General features: G+C 47.4%; 1 protein-coding gene across 1 annotated transcript in view; it reads left to right on the forward strand.

Annotated features, from left to right (window-relative positions):
* LOC119386432 (proteasome adapter and scaffold protein ECM29) overlaps positions 1-24,020 on the forward strand; it is an 814,720-nt gene that overhangs the window by 570,531 nt on the left and 220,169 nt on the right. The window contains exons 34-36 of the mRNA XM_037653733.2: positions 7,347-7,438; positions 12,798-12,864; positions 16,049-16,177. Of these exons, the coding sequence (XP_037509661.1) occupies positions 7,347-7,438; positions 12,798-12,864; positions 16,049-16,177 (288 nt within the window). The remainder of the gene's footprint in view (positions 1-7,346; positions 7,439-12,797; positions 12,865-16,048; positions 16,178-24,020) is intronic.

Genomic DNA, 24,020 nt, shown 5'->3' on the forward strand with positions numbered 1-24,020 from the left:
GCCCAATATGGTGTTTTTCTTATCGCCGCGTGCCAAGTAACAAGCATAATTAGTTGCAGACGTGGTAGCAGTAGATGTAGCGAGCTTGAGTTATCTTGCTAGCAATGGCGATCATTCAGGAAGCGGATGTTGTCGACACGGCTGGTATCTTGCAAGCCATCCCGATCGGCGAGATAAAAGACGACGATGCCTGTTGGCGATTATCGGAGAGCTCACTCGCTCTGATCCCGAGCTTCAAAGATTTTTAGGACTCTGTGAAGAATAGAATAAATTTCCAGGCACGAGTGAGCTTATATAACTAACAGGCCCATTTACAACTATTAAGTGAAAGCTTTTTTCTTTTCTTTCCCCCGGGGAAGGCACTGCTGTAAGTTTTAGGCAGTTATTTTGGGGCTGCAGCTCGCAGTTATCAGCCACACAACTGCTTATGCGAATGTCTTGCTACAAAGCCAAATTACAAAACTTTTCAGAGCCAAGGCATAGCGGCGACCGAAATTCGCGACACTGGCACGGGTCCCACTTGCTCGATTCGGCGCGCGATGTCGTAAAACAGTAACGTGGCCACCATAATCGGATGTGCCGTAATTCAGGCAGTTGCCGTGCTTTCATGTGATCTTAGCCCGCAGCTATTTTTCTTTTTTTCTTTTTGCAATAGCAATTATATAGACACTCCAGGCGAATTTTCTGCCTTCTCCATGATCTTCCTTATCAAGTCCAAATCACGATTACGTCACCTCGCGTGTCGCATACTCTATGTGCGAGTGAAAGTGTGCGAGCACTGCCGGCAAACAAAGCAGAGGTGAAACGAGCCGACCGTCTCCTTCGCACGATGGGCACATGGAGCCGAAGGGTTGGGGGGTGGGGGGGGACTGTGTGAGTTTGACAGGAAGTACATATTTTGTACCAGCGGGTGTGGTCGCGTGTGCCGTGATATCTTTAGAGGGTATCAGCAGACGGCTCATACCTTTGTAGGTGTTCTGCTCTAATTGCAAAACTTCCGTTAAAGCCATAGCAGTGGCGGATCCGGAAGGGGGGGGGGGTAGCGGCGATTGCCACCCCCCTCCCCTCCAAAGCCAGCCGCTGGCCCCTCCCTTCAGTGCCTGTCGTCCACCTCCTTTGTCAGGCTGCCTGTTGAGTTTGCCCCCTTTGTCAGGGTGCTTTGCCTACCACTGCCCAAAAGGGGCAAGGAGAATCTTGTCCCCGCTCTCTACCTCTCTCTTCATCACTCTACTCTTTCTTGCTTCCCTATGCACATTTCCAACGAAGGCTCCTTAGGCGCTGCCATAATCCCCTCTGGGCTGTTGTAAATATGCGTGACCTACCAAAATGCACTGCTGCGGCGGTGGCCTCAGCCCTTGTACACCCCTTCCCCCCTACCCGATCGGGTAGGGGGGAAGGGGTGGAAGATAACCCCCCCCTTCCAATGTAGACACCTGGATCTGCCCCTGAGCCATAGATAGGTCACTTCCCTTACTGCACTGGCTGCGTTTCCTGAATGAGTGAGCTGCTACCCTGTACTCGTATAAAATTCCTATTTGTTGCTATCGGATTCATTATTTCGCTCTCGCGGTGAAATTGTGACTCTTTCTTTTTTTTTTTTTTTTTCTAACGTGCGGCGGTTTTCAATGTTGTGTGTTCGTGGAGAGCTAATGGTTCGGCTGGGCAATGTGATAGCAAAGGCGTCGCACTGCTCTGGGCAACGCGCGAGGACTTGACAACAAGCTGCAGCAGAATAAGCGCAATTCCACAGCCCGTTAAACCTGCATTTGTTTCGTCTCTACACGTGACACTCTGGCAAGGCATCTAATTGTGATTGCTGCACCTCAGGCTCAACAAAGTGGATTTTTTCACGCAAAAGAAAATTTTTTTCATGTTGCCGTATTGGTCGAGCATTCTTGTGGCATTTTCAGTTTAAAGGGACACTAAAGGCAAATATTAAGTCGACGTTGATTGTTGAAATAGCGGTCCAGAAACCTCGTAGCGCTGCTTTTGTGCCAAGGAAGTGCTTATTTTGAAATAAAATCACGTTTTTAGTGGTCCGCATCGCGTTAGCGCGCTTCAAATCTCCCGCCTGAAAATACGACTCTCATACGTCACTGCTGCCATGCCCAACGTTGCCCGCTTTTACTGCGCGGCCGCCGACACTAGTAGCAGCCGAGCGGAAGTAGCGGGACCCACAGTAGCAACAACGGCGCTGCGGCAAAGACTTGCTCGGATGGGCACATTCAAAGCCGTCACCAAGTTGCGGTTGGTCTCGTAATCCTCAGTACGAAAGTGCAGCGAGCACACACGCAGAGGTTGTGACTGTTTAGCACACTGGCGCAATGGCATGACACTAAGCCACTTCGAGCGTAAGGGTTCATTCCGCGGCACCCAGTGAAAAGACACACCGGTTTCCTTGCTGCAGCACTGGCGTTGTGCACCATTCGGGCATCCGGCAATATCACACGCATGCGGCATTTTGTCGAACTTTCTGTCAGAGCGACCTTCACGAGCGCGCAAAACACGCACGGCAGTACGCGATCCCGAAACTACCACTGAGACGGGCGAGGCACAGTTCGGCGAAAACGGAACCTTTGAACCACGCGCGCCTTTCCCCATGATAACGCCACGGAGGTTTTGTTTTCCATGAATCAAGCGGAAACGAACAAACAGCATTTTATTACGTCTTTTGATGCTCGGAATGTTCTTTTTTTACTGCTGCTAGTTTGATTACTAGTGATTTATTGTAGGCCGACTTCCCTACGTCATCGGGATGACTTCGAAAATGTCCCACTCGTGGCGCTCGTCATGTGAGACATTTAGCTTAATTTCTCGGTAAGTAGGGCACTGCTGTTGATAATATTGCCGTTTTAGAAGTTGTCATACATTGGGCTTTAACTCTGACATAAATTGTTATTTGCCTTTAGTGTCCCTTTAAAATTAGTCCTTCGTTAACTATGGCTTGCATGAAAAGTCGAATTTCAGTTTCGGTATAACAAAGTAAATAGCCGCTTTTATGAACTTCGCTATATTGAGCTTCAACTGTACTCTGTACTATTCAAATGGAATTAAATCATTTTTATTTTTTAACGTGCGTACTAGAGAGTGACATCATCGATGTCACATAGCACGTAGCGTGTTTCTTAGTGCATGCTTGTTTCTTAGGTGCGCGCTATGTGGAATGTGTTTCAGCTATTGTGTATAAAATACCATTCACTTGTGGGCGCTGTTACATCGGCCACACAGGCCGATGCACAAATGATCGGCTGAGGGAGCACTCTTATTCTCTGAAAGGCTCTGTCCCCAGTCACCTGGCTGACCACTGCAAAAAATGTGGGTGTCTGCCGATTCTCGATAAGTGTGTGGTCATCGGGCGCTATAGAAAGCAGCGCGAACGCGAGATTAGCGAAGCCTTTCACATTCAACATCATGATGTTTCTTGTGTTAGCGTACCCTCAATTTCACTTCATGGCTGTGAAATTAGATATCTGGGGTCCACTGATTTGACAGGTTCTTGATAGTGTTTGCAGTTTGAACTTTATCACTTGGCTGTGCACTTTGGCTTATGTTCCGTGTTTCTGCGCAGATACCTGTGTCCTATATATTGCACTTGTTTTTGCAATAAACATTGGTTGTTAGTTCAGCGCCGTGTATCTGTGCCCTTCTCGTCCCGTGTTTAGCGCTGTTTTTATTCTTCGTCTACCATGCAGCACCAACCAGCCCAGTCAAGCACATTGTTAATGTTCATTCGTGAGTACACTCATTTCAAAGGTGTGAGTGTGGTTATGAGTGTGTGACGAGGGATGTGAGCAGACATGAGTACGAACGTAACTTACGATGGAGTGTAATAGGTGTGAGTGTGAACGTGAGCACCAATGGCTGTGAGTAAGCATGAGTGAGTACTTATCAGTGTGAGTGGGCGCGAGTATGAACTGAAGGCGAGTGAATACCGATGGGTATGAGCAGGTATGAGTATGAACGTGAGCGAGTGCCCATAAGTGTGAGTACACTTGAGTATGAACGTGAGTATACTAACTTATGAGCGTGTGTGTGAATGTGAGTCAGTACCAATTGGCGTGAGCAGGCGTGAGTACAAACATTAGTGAGTGCCTATGAGTGTGAGATGGCGTGAGTGTGAACATGAGTAAGTACGAGTAGATGTGAGTAAGTGCTATGAGTGTCATCATCATCAGCCTGTCTACGCCCACTGCAGGGCAAAGGCCTCTCCCATGTTCCGCCAATCAACCCGGTCCTGTGCTTTCTGCTGCCACGTTATACCTGCAAACTTCCTAATCTCATCTACCCACCTAATTTTCCGTCTCCCCCTCACGCGTTTGCCATCTCTTGGAATCCAGTCAGTTACCCTTAATGACCACCGGTTATCCTGCCGACGTGCTACGTGCCCGGCCCATATCCATTTCTTCTTCTTGATTTCAACTATGATGTCCTTAACCCCGTTTGTTCCCTGACCCACTCTGCTCTTTTCCTGTCTGTTAAGGTTACACCTAGCATTTTCCTTTCCATCGCTCGCTGCGTCGTCCTCAATTTAAGTTGAACCCTCTTGGTAAGTCTCCAGGTTTCTGCTCCGTAGGTAAGTACCGGTAAGATGCAGCTGTTATATACCTTCCTCTTGAGGGATAGTGGTAGATTACCATTCATGATTTGATAATGCTTGTTGAATGAGCCCCAACCCATCCTTATTCTAGTTATTTCACTCTCATGGTTTGGCTCCGCGGTTACTACCTGTCCTAAGTAGACGTACTCCTTTACAACTTCCAGTGTCTCGCCACCTATCGCAAAGCGCTGTTCTCTGCCAAGATCGTTCCACATTACTTTAGTTTTATACATATTAATTTTCAGACCTACTCTTCTACTTTCCGTATCCAGTTCAGTAATCACGAGCTGTAATTCATCTCCCGCGTTACTCATCAATGCAATGTCATCAGCGAATCGCAGGTTACTGAGATACTCTCCATTAACTCTTATCCCTAAATCTTCCCAATCTGGGGCCCTGAAAACCTCCTGTAAACACGCGGTGAATAACATTGGAGAGATCGTGTCTCCCTGCCGTACGCCCTTCTTTATTGGGATTCTGTCGCTTTCTTTATGGATTAATGAACTAGCTCTGAGAGGGAAAGTACAGGAATTCAGAGTTTTACTTCAGAATAGGTACGCGGCTTTAACCAAGGAAACCGACCTTAGCGTTGACGCAATAAATGATAATCTGACTAGTATCATTAAGGAGTGTGCAGTGGAAGTCGGGGGTAGTCGTTAGATAGGACACTGGTAAGCTATCCCAAGAAACGAAAAACCTCATTAAGAAACGTCAAGCTATGAAAGGCTCAAATGCAACAGACGAAATAGAGCTGGCAGAGCTTTCAAAGTTAATCAATAGGCGTAAAGTAGCCGACATAAGAAAGTATAACATGGAGAGAATTGAGCATGCTCTAAAGAACGGAAGAAGCCTCAAGCTATGAAGACAAAACTGTGCATAGGCAAAAATCAGATGTATGCATTAAGGGACAAGGAAGGCAAGGTCACAAACAATATGGATAGAATAGTTGAGGTAGCGGAAGAGTTCTACAGAGATCTGTACAGCAGCCGAGGCAGTCAGGATGATAACGTAAGGAGGAGTAATAGCGCAGAGGAATCTGACATCCCACCAGTATTGACAGGAGAAGTAAAGAAAGCCCTAAAGGGAATGCAAAGAGGCAAAGCAGCTGGTGAGGATCAGGTAACATCAGACCTGTTGAAAGACAGTGGAGAGATTGTTAGAGAAACTGGCCACCCTGTATACAAAGTGCCTCTCGACGGGGAGGATACCAGAATCTTGGAAGAATGCCAATATCATCTTGATCCATAAGAAAGGGGACGTCAAGGACCTGAGAAATTACAGGCCCATCAGCTTACTGTCCGTTGTCTATAAGCTATGAGTGTGTGTAGGTGTAAATGTGAATGTGAGTTAGTAGGTATGAGAGTGAGTGCACGTCAGTATGAACGTGAATGAGTACCAATGAGTGTTAGAGGCGTTACTGAATGTCACTGAACACCTATGAGTGTGAGTGGGCATGAGTATGAAGTCGAATGAGTACCAGTGGGTGTGAGTAGACGCGAGTGAACCTGAGTGAGTGCTTATGAGCGTCAGTGGGCATGAGTATGAACGTGAGTGAGTACTCATGAGTGATTAGACGTGAGTATGAACGTGAGTGAGTGCTCATGAGTGTGAGGAGGCGTCAACGTGAGTAAGTGCTATGAGTGTGTGTAGGTGTAAATGTGAATGTGAGTGAGTAGGTATGAGAGTGAGTGCACGTGAGTATGAACGTGAATGAGTACCAATGAGTGTTAGAGGCATTACTGAACGTCATTGAACACCTATGAGTGTGAGTGGGCATGAGTATGAAGTCGAATGAGTACCAGTGGGTGTGAGTAGATGTGAGTGAACCTGAATGAGTGCTTATGAGTGCCAGTGGGCATGAGTATGAACGTGAGTGAGTACTCATGAGTGAGTAGACGTGAGTATGAACGTGAATGAGTGCTCATGAGTGTGAGGAGGCATGAACGTGAGTGAGCACTCATGAGTGTGAGTAGGCATGAGTATGAACGTCAGTGAGTGTCTGTGAGTGTGAGTAGGCGTGAGTATGAACATGAGTGAGTGTCTGTGAGTGTGAGTAGGCATAAGTATGAACGTGAGCGAGTGTCTGTGAGTGTGAAGAGACGTGAATGTGAACGTGAGTGAGCACTCATGAGTGTGAGTATGAACATGAGTGAGTGTCTGTGAGTGTGAGTAGGCATGAGTATGAACGTGAGTGAGTGCCTATGAGTGTGAGTAGGCGTGAGTATGAACGTGAGTGCCTATGAGTGTGAGTAGGCGTGAGTATGAATGTGAGTGAGTACCTATGAGTGTAAGTAGGCGTGAGTATGAACGTGAGTGAGTGTAAGTGTGAGTATGAATGTGAGTGAGTGCCTATGAGTGTGAGTAGGCGTGAGTGAGTGCGAAGCCTGAAAAAAAATTGGGGTGAGTATGAGTGAGTATTCTCTTACAATGCCGACCTAGTATGCTGGTGAGTCGAACGTCGGTGACGCCACATTTGCCTTACGTTATATGTGCTATGTTGGTCTGTGTGTGTTAAGTTGTTTGTGTGTTGTATTGGCATTCAGTTGGGTTATGACAAGTTACTTATTATATTCGGCTGGCGGGCTTGCTGTTGTAAAAGCAGTTAAGAAATGCCACGTTTGTTTGTTGCTTGACGGCGTCTATTGTGTCCGTGTGCTCGGAGAGCAAATGCTCTCATCAGAACCTACCACTGCTGGATGAACTATTGGAAACGCTTCTGATGAACAGGGTTATTGCTCCTCATGTGCAGGGAAGCTGCTGCGGGCCTTTGTGCATGGCCTGAGTGACCGGAATGCCACTGTGCGGCGCTGCTGTGCCACAACAGTTGGCCACTTGAGCAAGGTGAGGGGGTCAGGTTGTTTATGCATGCGCAGCTGCTCAAAAAAAAGAAAGGTGCGGCCAGCTGGCTGCGTGCTTCGTTTTAGTGGTCCGTATAGTTGACCCGTGTTGCCGTGGGATTGCATTTCAGCTCTGTATATGCAAGGCACACTATCAGACATACTAGTATGTTGTTCTTGCTGATATTCTTACTACACGCAAGCAGGTTTTGTTCAGGAGAATACAGAGCGGCTCAGAAGTGTACAGCACTAAGCTGTTGTCGAGGCTGTTTTTTGTTTCGATTGGAACAACAATGGTCCACCGGCGTTAGCCGGTACACTTAGTCATTTCAGTGCTCCATCTGGTGCTGTGTGCTCCTATAATTTGGTATGATTGTTACTCTGCATTACACCTATAAGGCTTCGAAAAAGCAGGATTCAACGCATTGTGGAATAGCGCAAATGCGGTGGAATATGCGTTCGTGCCAACTAGCTTTTCTTTCCTTACTACTGCAGGATTGAAGTTGATCTTTAAACATGATTTTATTACTTAGAGCATGAAGAGCAGAAGCTGCTCACAATTAAAATATTTGTGAAGAAATAGCCAACTGGAAATACATATGCCGTGAAAACTCAACACAAAACAAAGTTGTGGAGCCTGTTGGCTGCCACAGTGCTACATTGTTCAGCCTATTCATGGACATGAGCACGTCCAAAAATCTGATCCACTTGTCGATCATAAACAAAATCCCACTGAATCGACATTTTATCCAATGTGATGATGCAGTACGACCTTTTTTTTCTTCGCATAAACTGCGCCAGTCAAATTGTAACCTTTCGCAGATTAGGCTGCAGTTACTTCGATTTCACCAGTGCGTGAGCCAACAAATTTCCCAAGTGTTGATCGGCAAGGCAGCCTGAAAATTATCCTCGCTCTCACATGGTCGTCGCCTTCCAGAGCTGACATTCTAGCACTGTACTCTCTTGTAATAACGTTCTTACATTGTTCCATCAGTAATTTGGCAGGTTTCTCACCTTCTGATGCAGATTTTTTTAAATCTTTGTTATAGCCTGCACGACTTGGTCTTTATCGTACCGATACAGCATTTTCTGTAAGTCGTTGCATTCTTCTTGCCGAAATTGCAACCGCTCGTTCATTCTGCTGGCGAGAATGAAACTAGCACCACCTGCAGATAGCAGGTGGTGCTAGTTTCTGTTACTGCCTACGGTGAAGCTCATTAAATCAAAAAGTATCTGGCGTTCTTGTGTTTTGACGTTTTAACATGGTCTTTCAATGTGAGAGTGTGCAGTCAGTCGTCCGATCCAGCCGACGCAGTGACTAGAGACACACTGCATTTTAGGCAAATGCCTGTTTTGATCCTTGCACTCCTCTCACACCACTTTGATATGTCAGCATGAATTAGAGGTTAAAAAGGGCTTTTATAGGGCTTTTAGAGTGCCTATAAATGTCTATTTTAGGTGTTTGTGCCTAAATGCTTACAAATGCCTATAGGAAACCCAAGCTCAAGCTTGCGGCGCGACGACAGCACAGCGCTGCGGCTCTGGAGAGAAGCTCTGGCACAACTGGGCGCAAGTGCAGCCGACTCACCCTGTTTGTCGGTGGCAGGAACATGCGCACGCGCGTGCTGTTCAGTTGATGCGGGAAACTGGGGCTCTGTGCCAACAGCTTGGCACGCTGGACCGAGAGGCTTGTTGCGCGAACCTGCATTTCCACGTTGGCAGAAGCGACCCCGCGGAAGCGCAAGCGAGGTTCAAAGTATTGCGGTGTCGTGGCCTGCCACAACAGTACAAAGAACACCAGGGCACGCTGACATTATGAAACCGTTAAGCGCACAAAGACGGGAACAAGAAGACGACACACAGCGCTCTGTGTGTCGTCTTCTTGTTCCCGTCTTTGTGTGCTTAACGGTTTCGTAATGTCAGTGTACCAACTAGCTCGGACCCAGCCTCTTAACCAGGGCACGCGATTCACGTGTGAAACTGTATCGGTTCCCGGGCGTGTCGCATGAGAAATCAAGGCGGCTAGCGTGGATAGCTGACAGCGCTGTCTCGCCTTCTATTTTGGCTGTCTGAGTTCATCGCTTTCGTTCGTTTCGACTTCCTGAATCGGTACGTAACGCGGCGCATGCACACAGCGACTACAGTAATGATTACTCGCTGTCTTCTCGCATTGTGAAAGTCCATGCAGTTACGGTTGTAGGTGAAACAACTTTGTGTTTTAATTCCCCGTGTTCGTGAGACCTACCCGTTGTTGTTGAACGTTCACACTCGCGTTATACCGTTAGTATTGCGCGGTTGGTTGAATTCAACTGAACTTGGCACATTGTCAGAAGTTCGGCGCCTGCAATTCACGCGTCGGGAAGGCTGCTTTATCACGCCGGAACGGACGTCCGTGCATTTTCAGCAAGCTTTGACATCGTTCTGCAGGTTTGCTTTGTTTTTGTCACTTTATTGGGGTGATATATATATTTAAGCCGCTAAATATAACTGGCACTTCATACATGCTTTGCAATTGCAACCTTGAAGTAACCACCTTCTGACTGTGCGATTTTCTAGCCGTGTTCGCGCAGCAGGTTTTACACGGCTGTCAAGTCGATATCCTCATAAAAAGAGACTGCAAGCATGACGCGAGAGCCGAAAAAACGAGGCGAGCAGTTCATCTTGCTTCACAGTGGTTAAAGCTCAGCTAGCTGCCTCGCGTCTTAATCGGGCCCTCCAACACTCTTCAACCCCCCATTCTTTACTCGTGGATTGCGTAGACTGAAGTACGGACGAACTAGTGCAGCAAGAACGGCAGCGATAGCGGCATGCAGTATGAAGTCAATCAATTTAGAAAATTCAAAATACAAGAAAAAAAAATGCCTACCCTCAACTCGATTTTCGCGGGGTCACGTGACCACATTTCACTCTCTGCTGTGACGTCGGATGGCGCTCCAATGAAATGGGCTGAAAGCTCTTACGTAGGGGAAGCCTGCACACCATTGTTGCTTCTCCTTTCCGACGTATTGTTGACGTCGTTGCCATAGTAACAAATGTGGTTCCTGAGACCTGACTTGTCAGAACTTGAGCGGGCGCTACTGCTTCGAAGCGTGGCTGGCAAGGCTTTGTCTGCTGTTCCTTACAACGACATGCCATGTCATTCCCTCCTCTCATTCTGAGAAGGGAACTTGTAGAGCGGCATGGGGGGTTAAACACGGTCGCCCCTACGCGGGTTGTTCGGTGAGCAGCCCGACTGTGCAGCGACAACAATTCAACGAAGAGGATTACTTGCACCGTTTCAACAACAATCATGAGCCTACCGCACCTGCGGAAAGAGGCAGCTCGCAAACGTACAGACGCAAAAAAAAGGAAGAGGGACAAGCGTTTCATATGGACATCCGACCGGCGCAGGCAAAAAGAAACCAGAGGCGAAATGGCAGCCAGCGCCTCTGTCGTACTTTGTGGTTGTAGTGATATTTTTTGTTGCGATGGCGGCTACTTGGAGTTCATTGAAAAAGCACAGAAAAGAAAAACGAAACACAATAGTAATCTCAACTTTGATGCTATGCCACGATCACTTCTAACGTTACATTTATCCAATCATAGGCTGGCGCTCATCGTCGTCATTTCCGCCCGCAATAGTTCTGGCAAGCGCCACTACACGCTGATGCGGTCAGCAGCGATGTAGCGTCTTCAACGCGTGATTAAAATACTAAATCATTTGATATTGGTGCTTAGACCTATGCTAAAGTTATCCCCAGCCATCAGTATACGCAACCCGCAAGTAAAAAATGGGGGGTTGAATAGTGTTGGAGGGCTCTTTAATCGGCGGGTGATTCTCCAGCGGCACGGAGGACTTGACTCTAACCTTCTCAGGAAACAGTGCCATGGCCATATAGTTTCTTTCTTTTCACATGCCGCAAACGTTTGTTCACGAAAGTACATGGCTGCTACTGTAAGCATGCCATATCAAAACAACAATCATATGATTCGTAGACCACACCGCAGAACATCGATAGTGTGTACGGCTTCATTTCAGAGGGCATGTGGACCATTATTCATCTTTAATATGACAGAATGAGACTTACCTCGAGGTATACGTCGTGCACGGTGTAATCGCGACTTGGGAAATGCTTTGAGTCGGGCGTCGCTGTCGTCGATCGTCTGCTCTTCACCATAACTGTGATAAACGAGCCTTTCTCCTTTTATCAAGTTCGCTTTACGGAAGTGCCAGTCAAGCTTGAAGATCCTTTTGAAGCTGTACTGCAAGCGGTACATTGTGAGGCGTCGCAAGTGCACCGCGAGAGCTCTGCACATGCACGGAAGCGAGCGGAAGCGCGTTGGAGAGAAGGGAAAACGCGCATTGCTTGCACCCAGTTTGTATTTTTATGCCAGAGATGGCGCTGCCTGTCAAGAGCAGCAGCGCCACTAAGTGATGCTTGGGGAATGGAAAGTTGGGCCAGTTAGAATGCATTCATGATTGATGCAGCGCTAAAGACGAAGACTAAAGGAACACAGCGCCCATCCTGTGCACTCTGTGTTCCTTTAGTCTTAGTCTTCGTCTTTAGCGCTGCATCAGTCATGGATGCTTGGGGAGCCTATAAATGCCTATTCGTAAATTGATGCTTATATTAACACTCTTTAGCCTCACGTTTCGCTTCTGGGAGTTATTCATGGTATCACGCAGCATTGACTGTTCGTAACTATGGGATTCAACCTGTTCTGTTCTGTTTTAACTTGCCTGCTGTGTAGAGGTTAAGGTTTATTTTACCTCGGCTATTCCATGTCTATAAGTTCTGCAGCGAAAAAAGAAAAAAAAAAGTGGTTACCCAAAATAACAATTCAGTAACTAAAGAAAAAAACCAACTCCCGGAGACAACCGCTAGCAGCCCTGAAGTGGGACACGCCGGCAAGCATTTGCCGTCGCAGAGACATGGTGCGAGTGGTTGGCGAATGCGAGACCGTGGAGAGCCGTTAGCGGAAAGGAGTGAAGAGCAAGAAAGAAAAGGAAAATGTGATGTGCGCGCAGCTTTTGTAATTTACTTTGTTCACTGCAGTAGCGTAGCCAGAATTTTTTTCGGGGCATGCTTTATGTATGTTCGTGAGTGCATTTGTATGTTTACATCATAATTAGTTATCATGTAAACATCACACTTACCACAAATGGCATCTCCTTGGCTTTCATGTCTGCTTGTTCTAATTAATGTTGTGTCTAGCAAGGAAAAGCGAGCCCTTCAAATTCCCCTTCTTTCGTTGATTGTATTTTTTGTGGCATTAATGAACAAGAACCTTTAGCCACGATAGATATGTGGCTTTCAAAAAGTTGTATTGCAGTGAATTTGTGTACTCATATTTGCTGTGATAATCCTTGCGTGTTTATGCAGGTGGCCAAGGAGAGTGATGTTGATCGGCTGTTCACCAAACTACAGACGTGGTACATGGAGGGGGATGGTGGGTACCCATTTTGGTGTCGTTGCTCAGCAAAAATCTAAATTGTGTCACTGGCTATGGTGGTCTGCTGCTGAGCTGCAGGTCACAGCAAGGAAGCGTGCATTAATAACTTACCTCAAATATAATCATCTGGAGGAGCAACGTCTCAAGAATCTCAAAGAGCAACCACTAAATCGGGCTGTGATTCAGGCCACCCGAAGGTGAGCAGAATTCAAAATCTTGCAGGCCATGGCAACAGGGCAAACCAACAAACAACCTTGAACGAGAGCCAATGAAACTCACCATCTCAACTGGGAGCAAAAGGGGGCTGCGCTGCTTTTCCTTGCTCTGGTGCATGCCCGAAAAAGGCCTTGCATTCAAAGCAATAAAATAGGTGCAAGTTCAGCACTGTATGTGTGCGTCTTTCTGTGTGTTTGCGCTGTTTAGTCTTTCTTAAGTACGAAACAACTCGCCCAAGAACCTGTTTTAACGCTGCTTTAGTTGCAACAATTCTCTCTTTCAATCGCCACAGCAGAGGGTGAGGTTCTGTGTTTGTGAGCAAATTGGACACAATTTTCAAAACTATAAGGAAAAGAAAGTCAGGTCTTTCAAAGCATTGTAAATCCATGCAGCAGGCGTGGCCAGTGAAAACTATTTGATGTGAGAGCATATGTTGACCTTGGCAGGCACTATTCAGCAAGAGGATGCGGGCGAAATCAGAATCAAACGCATTGACTAGCCATTGGAGGCTACAGAAGTGAGTGAACGTGGCCCCAGCTGACATTCCCGTGCCTCTCAGTGCGGCATTCTGACATTACGACATCTCGGGGATGAACAGAAGAATGTGGATGAACGAGATCCAGATGCGCCGGCTGTACCTTTTGGCCTGGGAATTTTGACAGTGGTTCCACCAAACTGCATCGGATTTGTTGTGCTCTACGTTACAGGCAGCAAACCCATGGCAGATGTCTTCTTGAATGCCCTACTCTGTACAGCAGTAGAAGCGTGTACGTTGAATACCGCATGGCTTTGTCAACATAGATGGGACAATGAAACACATTCCCATCGTGAACCACAAACTCGGCATCAAAGCCTACAAGTGAGTAGTGCAAGCAGCAGAGGTCTGCTATCTCGACGAAGAGCTGATGGGGTACAAGAAGCCAAGCTGCAGTGCCATTCAAACACGTCCAGCGGTGAATGTCAACAATGGGCTCAAGCATCGCTCTGAAGCACTGCGAAAAACTGGGTCGACTCAGTGAAGTATATCGTGACTGTTTTGCCAGAGGCATTTCAGAGATTGGCCATATGAATGCGGTAAATATTGAAATAATCACCGAGGAACCTTTCAGGTTTCACCTATTTGAGACAGTGATTCAAGCCGGGATGGTTGGTAGTTGCAGGACGGCTGAGTGCACACTCTTGTTGTGCAGTGCACTCGATAGATGGCACCACAACTGTGCGACCACTCGTCGGCATAACTAGAGCCCTTAGTGCAAACTCCTCTTGCGAGTGTGTGCGTGCACAGGAGAGCTAGACACAAGAAAGACAGTCACACATCGCTCAAAAAATGTTTTCATTAAAATAACTGCTGTTCCAGTCTGAATGTTACAAAATGTACTTTAGCATTAGTAATCCCAATTATTCGTTGATTTCTGTCAACAGACTATTGCAATATTTTGATAAAAGCGTATGTGAAGTTACACGTTGGGCTATCGATGGCTTTTTGAAAGCTTTAATGTGGCCACACTGGTATGACTAAGACTGCAAAGGTAGAGGAGGCAAATGGTACAAGGTAGAGCTGTGCGAATAGCAAAATTTTGGGTGCGAAGCGAATTCGAATATTGAAGTGTCAGTGCGAATCGAATATTTTTCGAATACTTCGAAGCGAAATTGCAGAAAAAAACGTTAGAGAGGATTCCTAAGCATATCCTTATGAGATAGCAACATGAAAGTGTTTCTTTTTGCTAGGTTGAGGAAGCAATGGCGGGGTGGTGTTTCATAGTTGTCTCATCAAGAACGAGGCAATGTAGAGGCCGAATTGTACTTATGTACATGATTTGGTGCAACCAAGTGTTGCCAACAACACTTTACACATGATAGGCAAAGATGCCATTTCCTCAGCCTCTCCTCCTCTTTCAACTTCTGTGGAAGCCCAACTGATGTGGCGGACAAGGGTGTGCTCCCTTCAAGTTCAAAGTTCCAAATCTGCCTCATAGACGTCGGTATATAAGAACATTTAAAATTTTAGATGCTAAAAAGCTTCGGCTTCCGATTTTTCGGACTTCCTGCTCAAATTTTAGGTCCAAAACAGCATTAATTGAGCCCCCACCTCTACCACATCTTTCATCTCCATGTTGGAACCAGCGTTTTCTTGAGTTTGCGACCATAACGGAGCTTGAAAGGCAGCTTTGCCGCTATACCGGGGTGTGATGAGGTGAAGCATATTGCAAACTAGGGACCACTTTCAATCGGACGTTGACTGTCTCTTGGGAAAGTTCGACCCTAACGGAGCTTGAAAGGCAGCTTTGCCGCAATGCGAGAGTGTATTGAGGTGAAGCATATTAAAAATTTGAAGGGGTCACTTTCAATCGGACGTTGACTGTATTTGTTTTTGGGAAGTTCGAATAGTAAAATTCCAGTGCGAATCGCATCAAATAGCAAACACTATTCGAAAAATATTCGAAATTTCGAATATTCGCACACCCCTAGTACACGGTGCTTACATACTATTGCTGTTTATGATGGCTCTTTTGAGTTTGGGTTTGTTTCCCCACAACTCGCCTATCTACATTGCCATCAGATGTGTGCATACCTTGTATTGCTCTTTTCCCAGAGACTGAACATTCTGGTCATGGTCAGGCCACATGGCCATTGTAAATGTGTTTCATAACCACCGGGAGGCTTTTTCCAGCTGTAGCTTTCTAGTGCCGTTCATTTTTCATATTTGACCACTGTGACTCATGGTACTGGGTCTGTTGCCAGAGCTCAGTAAATCTGCCTTTCATGAACTTGGCTGTGCACTAGTTGGTTCTTTTTAGTTGCTGCGTGTGTGCATGTTGCAGTGACAACTGACACTGTCCTGCAGCTTGCTAAGCTTAAATTTGCACTGGCTTGTGTGGTACTCAAGGTGCACAGCTCAATCGTGAGTGTTGCTTTTGAAGTAGTCCTTACGAGAACATTTTATTGTTGCTCCTGGTCTTTTCAGATGAAGCTGTGCAGTGGGCGTGTGCATACACAATGCAGGCCGTGGCACGACATGCTCCCGATCGACTCCGAGCACACGCAGCCGGTGCCCTGCCACTTGCCTTTGTCGCCAAGCATGCTGCACCCTCAGGTGAAACATATCTCGCCAGAGAACATTAATGCGCTGCAAACACAGAGCTCTGTGAATGTGGGGTAGTAGCGTCGGATCACTTCCGGAGTGCATTCATTGGAGCTAGAGAGACGCATTGGTAGTCTGTGTGGCCGCTAACTTACATTATTTGGGGAGGCCATTGTGGAGCTGCAGTGGTAGCTGTGGCGTCCAGCCCGGCAGAAATTGCTGGCATTCTGTCGTGGTTCGTGTATTGAGCTACTCAGCATCATCTTCGTGATGATGATGATCATAGACTAGCCAATGGCTCCATTAAGGCACAACATAATGTTATGCAGCAGTGGTTGCCGCACTCACTTCTTTAATCTCAGTAGCCCTTCTGGCACCTAAGGGACCCTTAGTACGCTAGCAATCACGTGGCCTCGATTCCCAGTCAAGGCGGCTGCATTTCGATGGTGGTGAAATGCAAGAACACCTGTGTACTCAGATTTAGGCGCACGTTAAAGAACCTTACATGGTCAGAATTAGTCCCTCACTATGGCGTGCCTCGTAATCATGTTGTCATGTCATGGTGACAGTGAAGTACACCATAGTCAAGCTGAAAACGACTGAACTGTTTGCTGGGCAGACTAGTGCCCAGCAAAAGAAGTAATTTGCAGAGCGCAATCATCACTACCTTCGGTCATCAAGAAACTGATCAGTGGATAAGGGGCGTTGGTCTTTATGCATGTGCCAGTGTTATCTCTAGTGGCCACCTTAGTCCCGGAATACACTCGACTGTTCACATTATGCGCGCAATCTTATCAGAAAAGTCTAAAATAATCAGGAAAGTTCCCAAACATTCTGGCGTGGCCTGCGCAGTGCAGTGGTTACACGTGTAACAGGCCAGTTATGTAAGAGTACAAAAAGAAGCGCGCGTAGCACTGCCCCCTTGTGAAAAGGCATCGTCCCAAAGCTTAAACTAGGACATGGAAACAAAAGAAACGCATGCATAAATAAATAACAATAATAAAAAAAGCAAAAAGAGTCCTTAAGATTGCTAACACATATAAAACAGATAAAGGAGAACGCCATCTTCAGCTTGTGCATGGCGCTGCTGAGAATTCGTGATGCTGTCCGGGATCAACTTGTAGTCCAGAGCGTCAAGATGTAGAATTACCTTTTATGGGCACGCTATTGCTAAAGAAGTTTTTCGCTGAGTCCACGTTGGGGTATCAGCATCCAAACCCAAACACTGTTTTCGGGCTGCTATTATACGTGGCATCGTCGAAGATAATAATGACGGCTGTAGGTCATTTGCTGGTTCAGGATGCGCAGACGGGCTAGTTGTCTGGGTTCTTCGATGCACTGAAGGTAGAGGCGATGTTGAGGTTTTCTTTGTTGGCAACAGTAGACAGTACGGCGTCAAGCACCGTGTCCGGGCTGCTTCCGTAAACCAGCTTGAAGGGGGCGATCTGTATTGTTTCTTGCACAGCCATGTTGTAAGTGAAGGTCACATTTTGAAGGATTGCATCCCATGTGTTCTGTTCACCGTTGACATGTGTCACACTCGACGATCGGCAACCACGTTAACCACACAACTCTTCATTCATGCGCGCCGCATATCTGACTCCTTGTGTCCCTCCCTCTCTCTCTTCCCTCATTTTCCTGTGCACACACTCGCGCCATCTGGTTCCTCTCCAGGCAACCCCCCTTCGAATCGTGAATCCGGGGTGGAAGGGAGAAGTAATGGTTTGTGGTACAGCACCAACTGATTAGCATGGGCAATGGTTCGACGACGTCCCATAGCTGGATCACTCAGGATGACATCATTTTTACCAACCTGCTTGACCACACGATAAGGTCCACCTCGCCGTGGTGCCAACTTGGCAGAAACGCCCTTGGCCGCATCACCCAAGGTGTGAGTATCGAAGAGCACAAGGTCACCATCTTTAATCGTCGTTTGCTGTCGATGACAGTCGTAACTTGACTTCTAGGCTTTCCAGGCAGCTGCTTGATGCTTCTTAGCATACCTCAGGGCTTCTCCAAGGCACTGCCGGAGTTCTGCAGCAAAGGCATGGTACGCTGCTTCTGGAGGCTCTGTGTCCTCCTTGTCACCCGCAGGTTCCCACAGAGTGCGCAACTCTTTGCCATAGCAAAGCAACGCCGGAGCATATCCAGTGACCACACTCTCTGCAGTATTCATGGCAAGGCCGATCTTGGGTACCCAGTCTTTGTGGTTAGTGCAGTATGCTCATAGACACTGCCTAATCGTGCCATTGTGATGCTCAACCATCTGTTGAGGGGGTCCGCTCTATGCACGGCTGATGCAGAAGCCTAGCTCCGGTTCCAGCCGCACACAGTCATACCGTGCACGGGTCAACGTCCCCTTGCCGTAGCGCAAGTCATCGCAGCTACGACGGGTTCGGGCGAATAAGGCAACAGGCTAGAACAACAAACAACACTTTATTGCTGCACTAGCAATAATGCGTAAATGTCGCATAGAGGGATAGTCCACTCTAGTAGAAAACAAAGGGTAACGCTTACTCCTTCGGTCGATGGTCAGCTCGCAGGTCGCGGGAGTGATGTGGTGCGTATGTCGTTCCCACAGGTCAGCGGAGCAAGAGAGGACGTCTCCCTGCCCGGTCGGCTGTTTTATTCACCTCCCGTCTCCCTCCCCCTCGCGAGGGTTGTTTCCCTTGCAGGGGACGAGTACTCTTTCCCACGAGCAGGGTAGCGAGGATTAGTGCGAGCAGGGCGCACGGTGCGCCGGAAAAGAAGGGGTTGCCAGGAAAGGGGCGACGGTGCTCCTCTCCAAGTGGCCTCTTGGCTTCCGCCGTCAGTCCACTATCGCGCCAGCGTTAAAGGGACACTAAAGAGAAACAATGAATTGGTTTAGATTGATAAAGTGTGCTCGGAGAACTGTTGCGTGGTTTATTTCACCACCATAGGTTATTAGAGGAGAAAACCAAGTTCAAAGTTTCATTTTTAAATTTCACGCCTAACTTTGTAATTCGTGACGTAAAAGATTTCAAAAGAGCATTGAACGTATTTTGGCGCCACTGGCTCGGCGAAATTTCCACAAACTCGTTATGTCAAGTCTCTGGCCCCCTCAGAGGACAATGTACTTCGATTTAACCGATTAGGAACTCCGTAGGCCCAAGCAGGCGCCGTCAAAAGTATGTGACGTCACGGCAAATGGTGCGGGAATTCCAAGATGGCGTCGCCACCTGTATTTTCTTTCTGCGCGTTTTCTCGCTTATTAAGCGTCTTCTCACAGCAAGCTTGGTGTTTTTGGTATCATTGAAGACTACTTTACTAATGCGAGAAAAATCGTTTTGCTCTTTAATGTCCCTTTAAAGGGCCCCTCACCAAGCCACATAGCAAATTTTAGTTAGACGCTGGAAGTTGTTGTGTGCCGAATGAAGAGCAGTATGCCGCAAGAATTTTTCAAATCTGTTCACTACGAGCTGAGAAAAACAATAATTTGTAGCGGCGCGAAACCGTGACGCGAGGAGGCGAGTTTCAAACCCTTGCCACTCGCCCCGTGTAGCCTTCGCAAGCCAAATCCCTTAACTGCCCTCTTCACTTGACACATACGCATAAACACGTCATGCGCATGCATGGTCACGTGCGCATGACGTGCCCAAGCCAGCCCGAGCACGCGAGCGGCGTTGCGCTGTCGCTACCTTTTTTTTTCATGTAGCGGCCGTGGGCGTTTTGTCGGCGTTCTCTGTGGTGTATTGCCTGTTTCTGCGGGACGGGCATGAAAGTTGAGACATTTGTACGGGCACGAGAGTGGCGGTATCATGAGTCAGTGCAGCATTAACGTTTACTTGGACGCGGTAGAATAAATGAGCATAATGAGTGCTCGAACGCGCCAGAACATTACTTTCGTTTCCAGGGCTGGCGTCTGCTCGATGCGCTAACCGCGGGGACACGAACGCACGGTAAAGGGAGGCACATTAGCCCCGCATCTCGCTGCAATTCACGAAAAAAAAAATGAAAAGGACGCACACATTCCCTTTGTGTGTCTCTATATTTCTCTCAAGTTTTATTAATTTATTCAAGCAACAAATTACACACACTACACATGTTGTGTCAAATAATTATCGCAGTGTCACGTGCTACTGTTGGCGACGTCAGAGCACAGTCGTCTACGTCGAGGAGCGACGTCACAGCACTACCATCTACGTAGGGCCATTTTCTCATGTACGTCATCCCCTCATTCTCTAAAGTGCGCGCCCGCGAGAGGAAGGGCAAGCAGCGTTCACCTTGAAATTTGACCCATTTCCGCGGCGCGTAGCGTTGTAAATTTTGGCAGATGTGATCGTGAACGCCCACTGTATGCATTGCGCTCGTTAGCTCAAAATTGTCAAACCTGGTGAGGGGCCCTTTAAGGAAAGGAAATGGGCGCGGGTGCTCTCCCACATGCTCCTCTCCTTAAGAATGCCCTTGGACGGCAGAGACCGAAACATGAGGTGATATTTAGGGATAGGCGAATATTTGGGCGTTTCGAATATTCGAACGAATATTACAGTATTTGAATTCGCTTTGACGCGAATTTAAATTATTCAAAATTTCGAAGTATTCGAAATGAACGAATGTATGCACATAACCCCCTGAAAAGGTGGTTTCGCAGAAATAATGTATTTAAAACTTTGGTTATGCGACGCAATTTTACACCGATCCCGCATCATACGACGACTTTTCGATTCCGTCCGAGAGAAAACACCACCTTCTTTAGTCGAATAGGACGCCGACAAAAATATTCCGAGTGCAAAATAAGAACTTAAGTTCCCCTAGGTTGTCGATCAGAAAAGTAGACAGTGAGACAGTATGCCTTCTTAGAATGTAAAATTTATTCTCCAGGCAGTTCATGCGCTTCTGTGATCCAGTTTCCCTGGCTTTTAAGTCAGCTTCAGGATACGCCTCGATCGCATGCCTATCCAGGGTCGTTACCTAGACAAGCTCTCTCTAGTACACGGAGAAGCTCCAACTGGCCGTGAAGCTCATCTTTGAGATCTGAATATTTTCACGTTTTCATTCCTTGGAAACTTCTCCTGGTCGACATACAGCTGATCTGCCTTTGTTTGCGGCACTCGCAGTCACAGGCCTCGAGCACGCAAAAGGACGCGACGCAGCTATTTTCACAGCGCAAAATAACTTTCGATTGACGTGGACGTTCATAATAACAGCGGGACATCACCAGTTGCACTTCACAAGGGAACAAATATGATGCACACAGCTCAGTCGCGCACGAAAACATCCTACGCCAACTCGTGCTCCGTCGCCATTGGGAGAGTATTTCAGCAACGCGTTGAAAAAGCCACGTGGTACACGTCGCTGTGTGGCTGTGCTGCCCTCTGCCTGCGCGCGCGGAGTTGGCGGGGGTTTGGCCGTTGCCAGGCGAGCGAGACCGGCGAGACACGTAGATGCGGTGGCTCCGGCCATCGTATCGATAGTATGCGCTCCCCTTATGCGGTAGTGTTATGTTATTTCGGCAGAGTAAAAAGCTGGGCTTGTTCCCTGACTACTGTGCGATGGCGTTAGGAGAGGCTAGGATAGACGCACATCTTCATTATCTTTGTTTATTGCCAGCGTGCATGCTTGTTGTTGACATTCGGCCGTCAGTTCGTGTTGCATAATTGTGGCGTTAATTCCAATGCGGCCGGACTGCTCGCACTGAGCTAGACAAGAGTGCCCCCTACCTCTAGGCCGCACACCTTGATTTAACAGCACTAACATTGCTTCATTTCGTTGTTGCTGCAAGAATAAATTCTGCGTGAACAAAGCAGCACAAAAGCGTGTACCGTCGGCGCATAGCATTACGACGTTCGGCGACGAGTATGGCGAGTACGAACAAGGTTCTGTCTTCGGGAGAAGTGGCGCGGCGGGAAATATGATGGGAATTTGCTAGAGCATGGGCCCAACGATGACGGGCCGACCCCGAGTTTCGACTGAGAGAGGCGTGTCGCGGCAAGTGCACGACAAAACTCATCGGGAAGAGAGACGTCGGCCGCCCAGCAACGAAGGGAAGCCGATCCTGGCTTGCGAGTGGCCAAAGCAGGAGCTCACGGACCGTTTAGCGGCGTCATATTATCATCGCTGTATCGACAGCTAAAATAGTACTTAGTAAAAAAGGCACCCCAAAGCCAAGGAAAAGGCACCAGCTCGGCAGTTTCATCAGTCTTCGCGACGCCAAGTCAGTGAAGCTGTGCTAAATTTTACCCTTGAATGTTGCATTTGTGCGCTGTGACGTGCAGCTGATGCAGTCCTGCAGCTCGTGCAGTTACTGCGTCATCGCAATGCCCACTGAATACATTGTAATAACAAAAGGAAACACGGCACTGCCACAGAACCCAACGACGCTCGGAGTGCCGCCGCGGCCGCGTCTTCGTCGCCTAGGCAACCGCGACCGCCGCGCGCAGAGCAGCTCTGTGTACCACGTGACTTTTTTAACGCGCGGCCGAAATACTCTCCCGTCGCCATTATGTGATGGCGATGACACTGTGTCTGACTCTTCTGACGGGAGGCTGTTGCCGACGCGGTTTCGTTTTCATTTTCACGTGCAGGCACTTTTCAGACTCGATTTATCGGGAGAAAGATGCACGTTGGATTCGATATTTTAAAGTTAAGGAAAACGACTCGCTCACACCTCATTTAACTAAGTAATGCTGCCATTAGCTGCCATTTTCAAAAATGATTTAATCTACCATCCTTGGAGAACCTCAGGGTCGTGTCGTGTGCTGTTGAGGTGGTCTGTTCCCCTTTTTTGGGCAAAGCTGACTGCCACTGCCAATATTTTTAGTTTTTAAATTATACGACGCCCAGATTATACGACGGTTTCGCGTGGTCCCCTCAAAGTCGTATAATCGGGGTTCCATATGTGCTAAGCATTAGCGCACCCAGGATTTCTCTCAGGAGGGGGTTGAAATTCTGAGAAGACTAAAGGAATGCGGGATTGGGGGGGGGGGGGGAAGGGGGGGGGGCAGGTACACTGCATAATACGCAACGAAAAATAATAATAATAATAATAATATCAAATGTGATGATGATGATGATCTGTCAGCGTTTTGCAGCAAGATCTTGAAAGAAATTGAGAGGGCCAAGAAACCGTTCAGCGAAGCAGTGCACATAGAAAATAAACGGCAAATTGAATAAACCAATGCGTAATATAGTTCCAACAAAGATGTCTGGCAAATATTTGTTTTTGTAAATTTTCCAGCTCCATGTACTGATAAGGGTGCTGCCATGCTGGCCGGCTGCCAGTAGCGCAATGCTGTTTTAAAGAAATGATTACTATGGTAGCACAAACAAACCGAATGCAAGAAAGGCACACGAGGACACCCAGCGCCGTGTGCCTTTCTTCTGTCGAATTTATTGTGTTTTGTGTACGATAATCACAGTAATAAAGAAATGTCATACAAACAAGCCCCATTGGCAACTTTAGCAGTTGAGAAACTCTGCAACTGAGAATTTTGTGCATAATGCGAGCAGAACATCCTATATTATACTTCCTTCGAGCCTCGCCAAAGTACAAATCTGAAAGTGTATCGTAAATATTGATTGTAAACTTTCTGGCATTGGTTATAAACAGTATGCACAGGTCAGTGCAGCACACGTACAATACAATTCTCAGCTCACAGATAAACTGTTGTAGCCACGCTTACCGATTTGCCATGTCTTCGGGTGCACAGGTTCGGCGACTGAAATACCCTCTGATAAGTGACTGATCGATTGCCGCATCTGAAGGCGATATATGCTGAATCATCGATTCCTTTTTGGCCGTAATTGGGCATTCCGGTGTTGTTGCTGCGTCTCTTGAATTGGAACACGGAATCTTTGTCGGGAAATAGGGGAGGATCGTGTTCGACTGGCGCTT

The sequence above is a fragment of the Rhipicephalus sanguineus genome, chromosome 3 (genome assembly GCF_013339695.2).
Source record: "Rhipicephalus sanguineus isolate Rsan-2018 chromosome 3, BIME_Rsan_1.4, whole genome shotgun sequence".
In the NCBI taxonomy this organism is placed as follows: domain Eukaryota; kingdom Metazoa; phylum Arthropoda; class Arachnida; order Ixodida; family Ixodidae; genus Rhipicephalus; species Rhipicephalus sanguineus.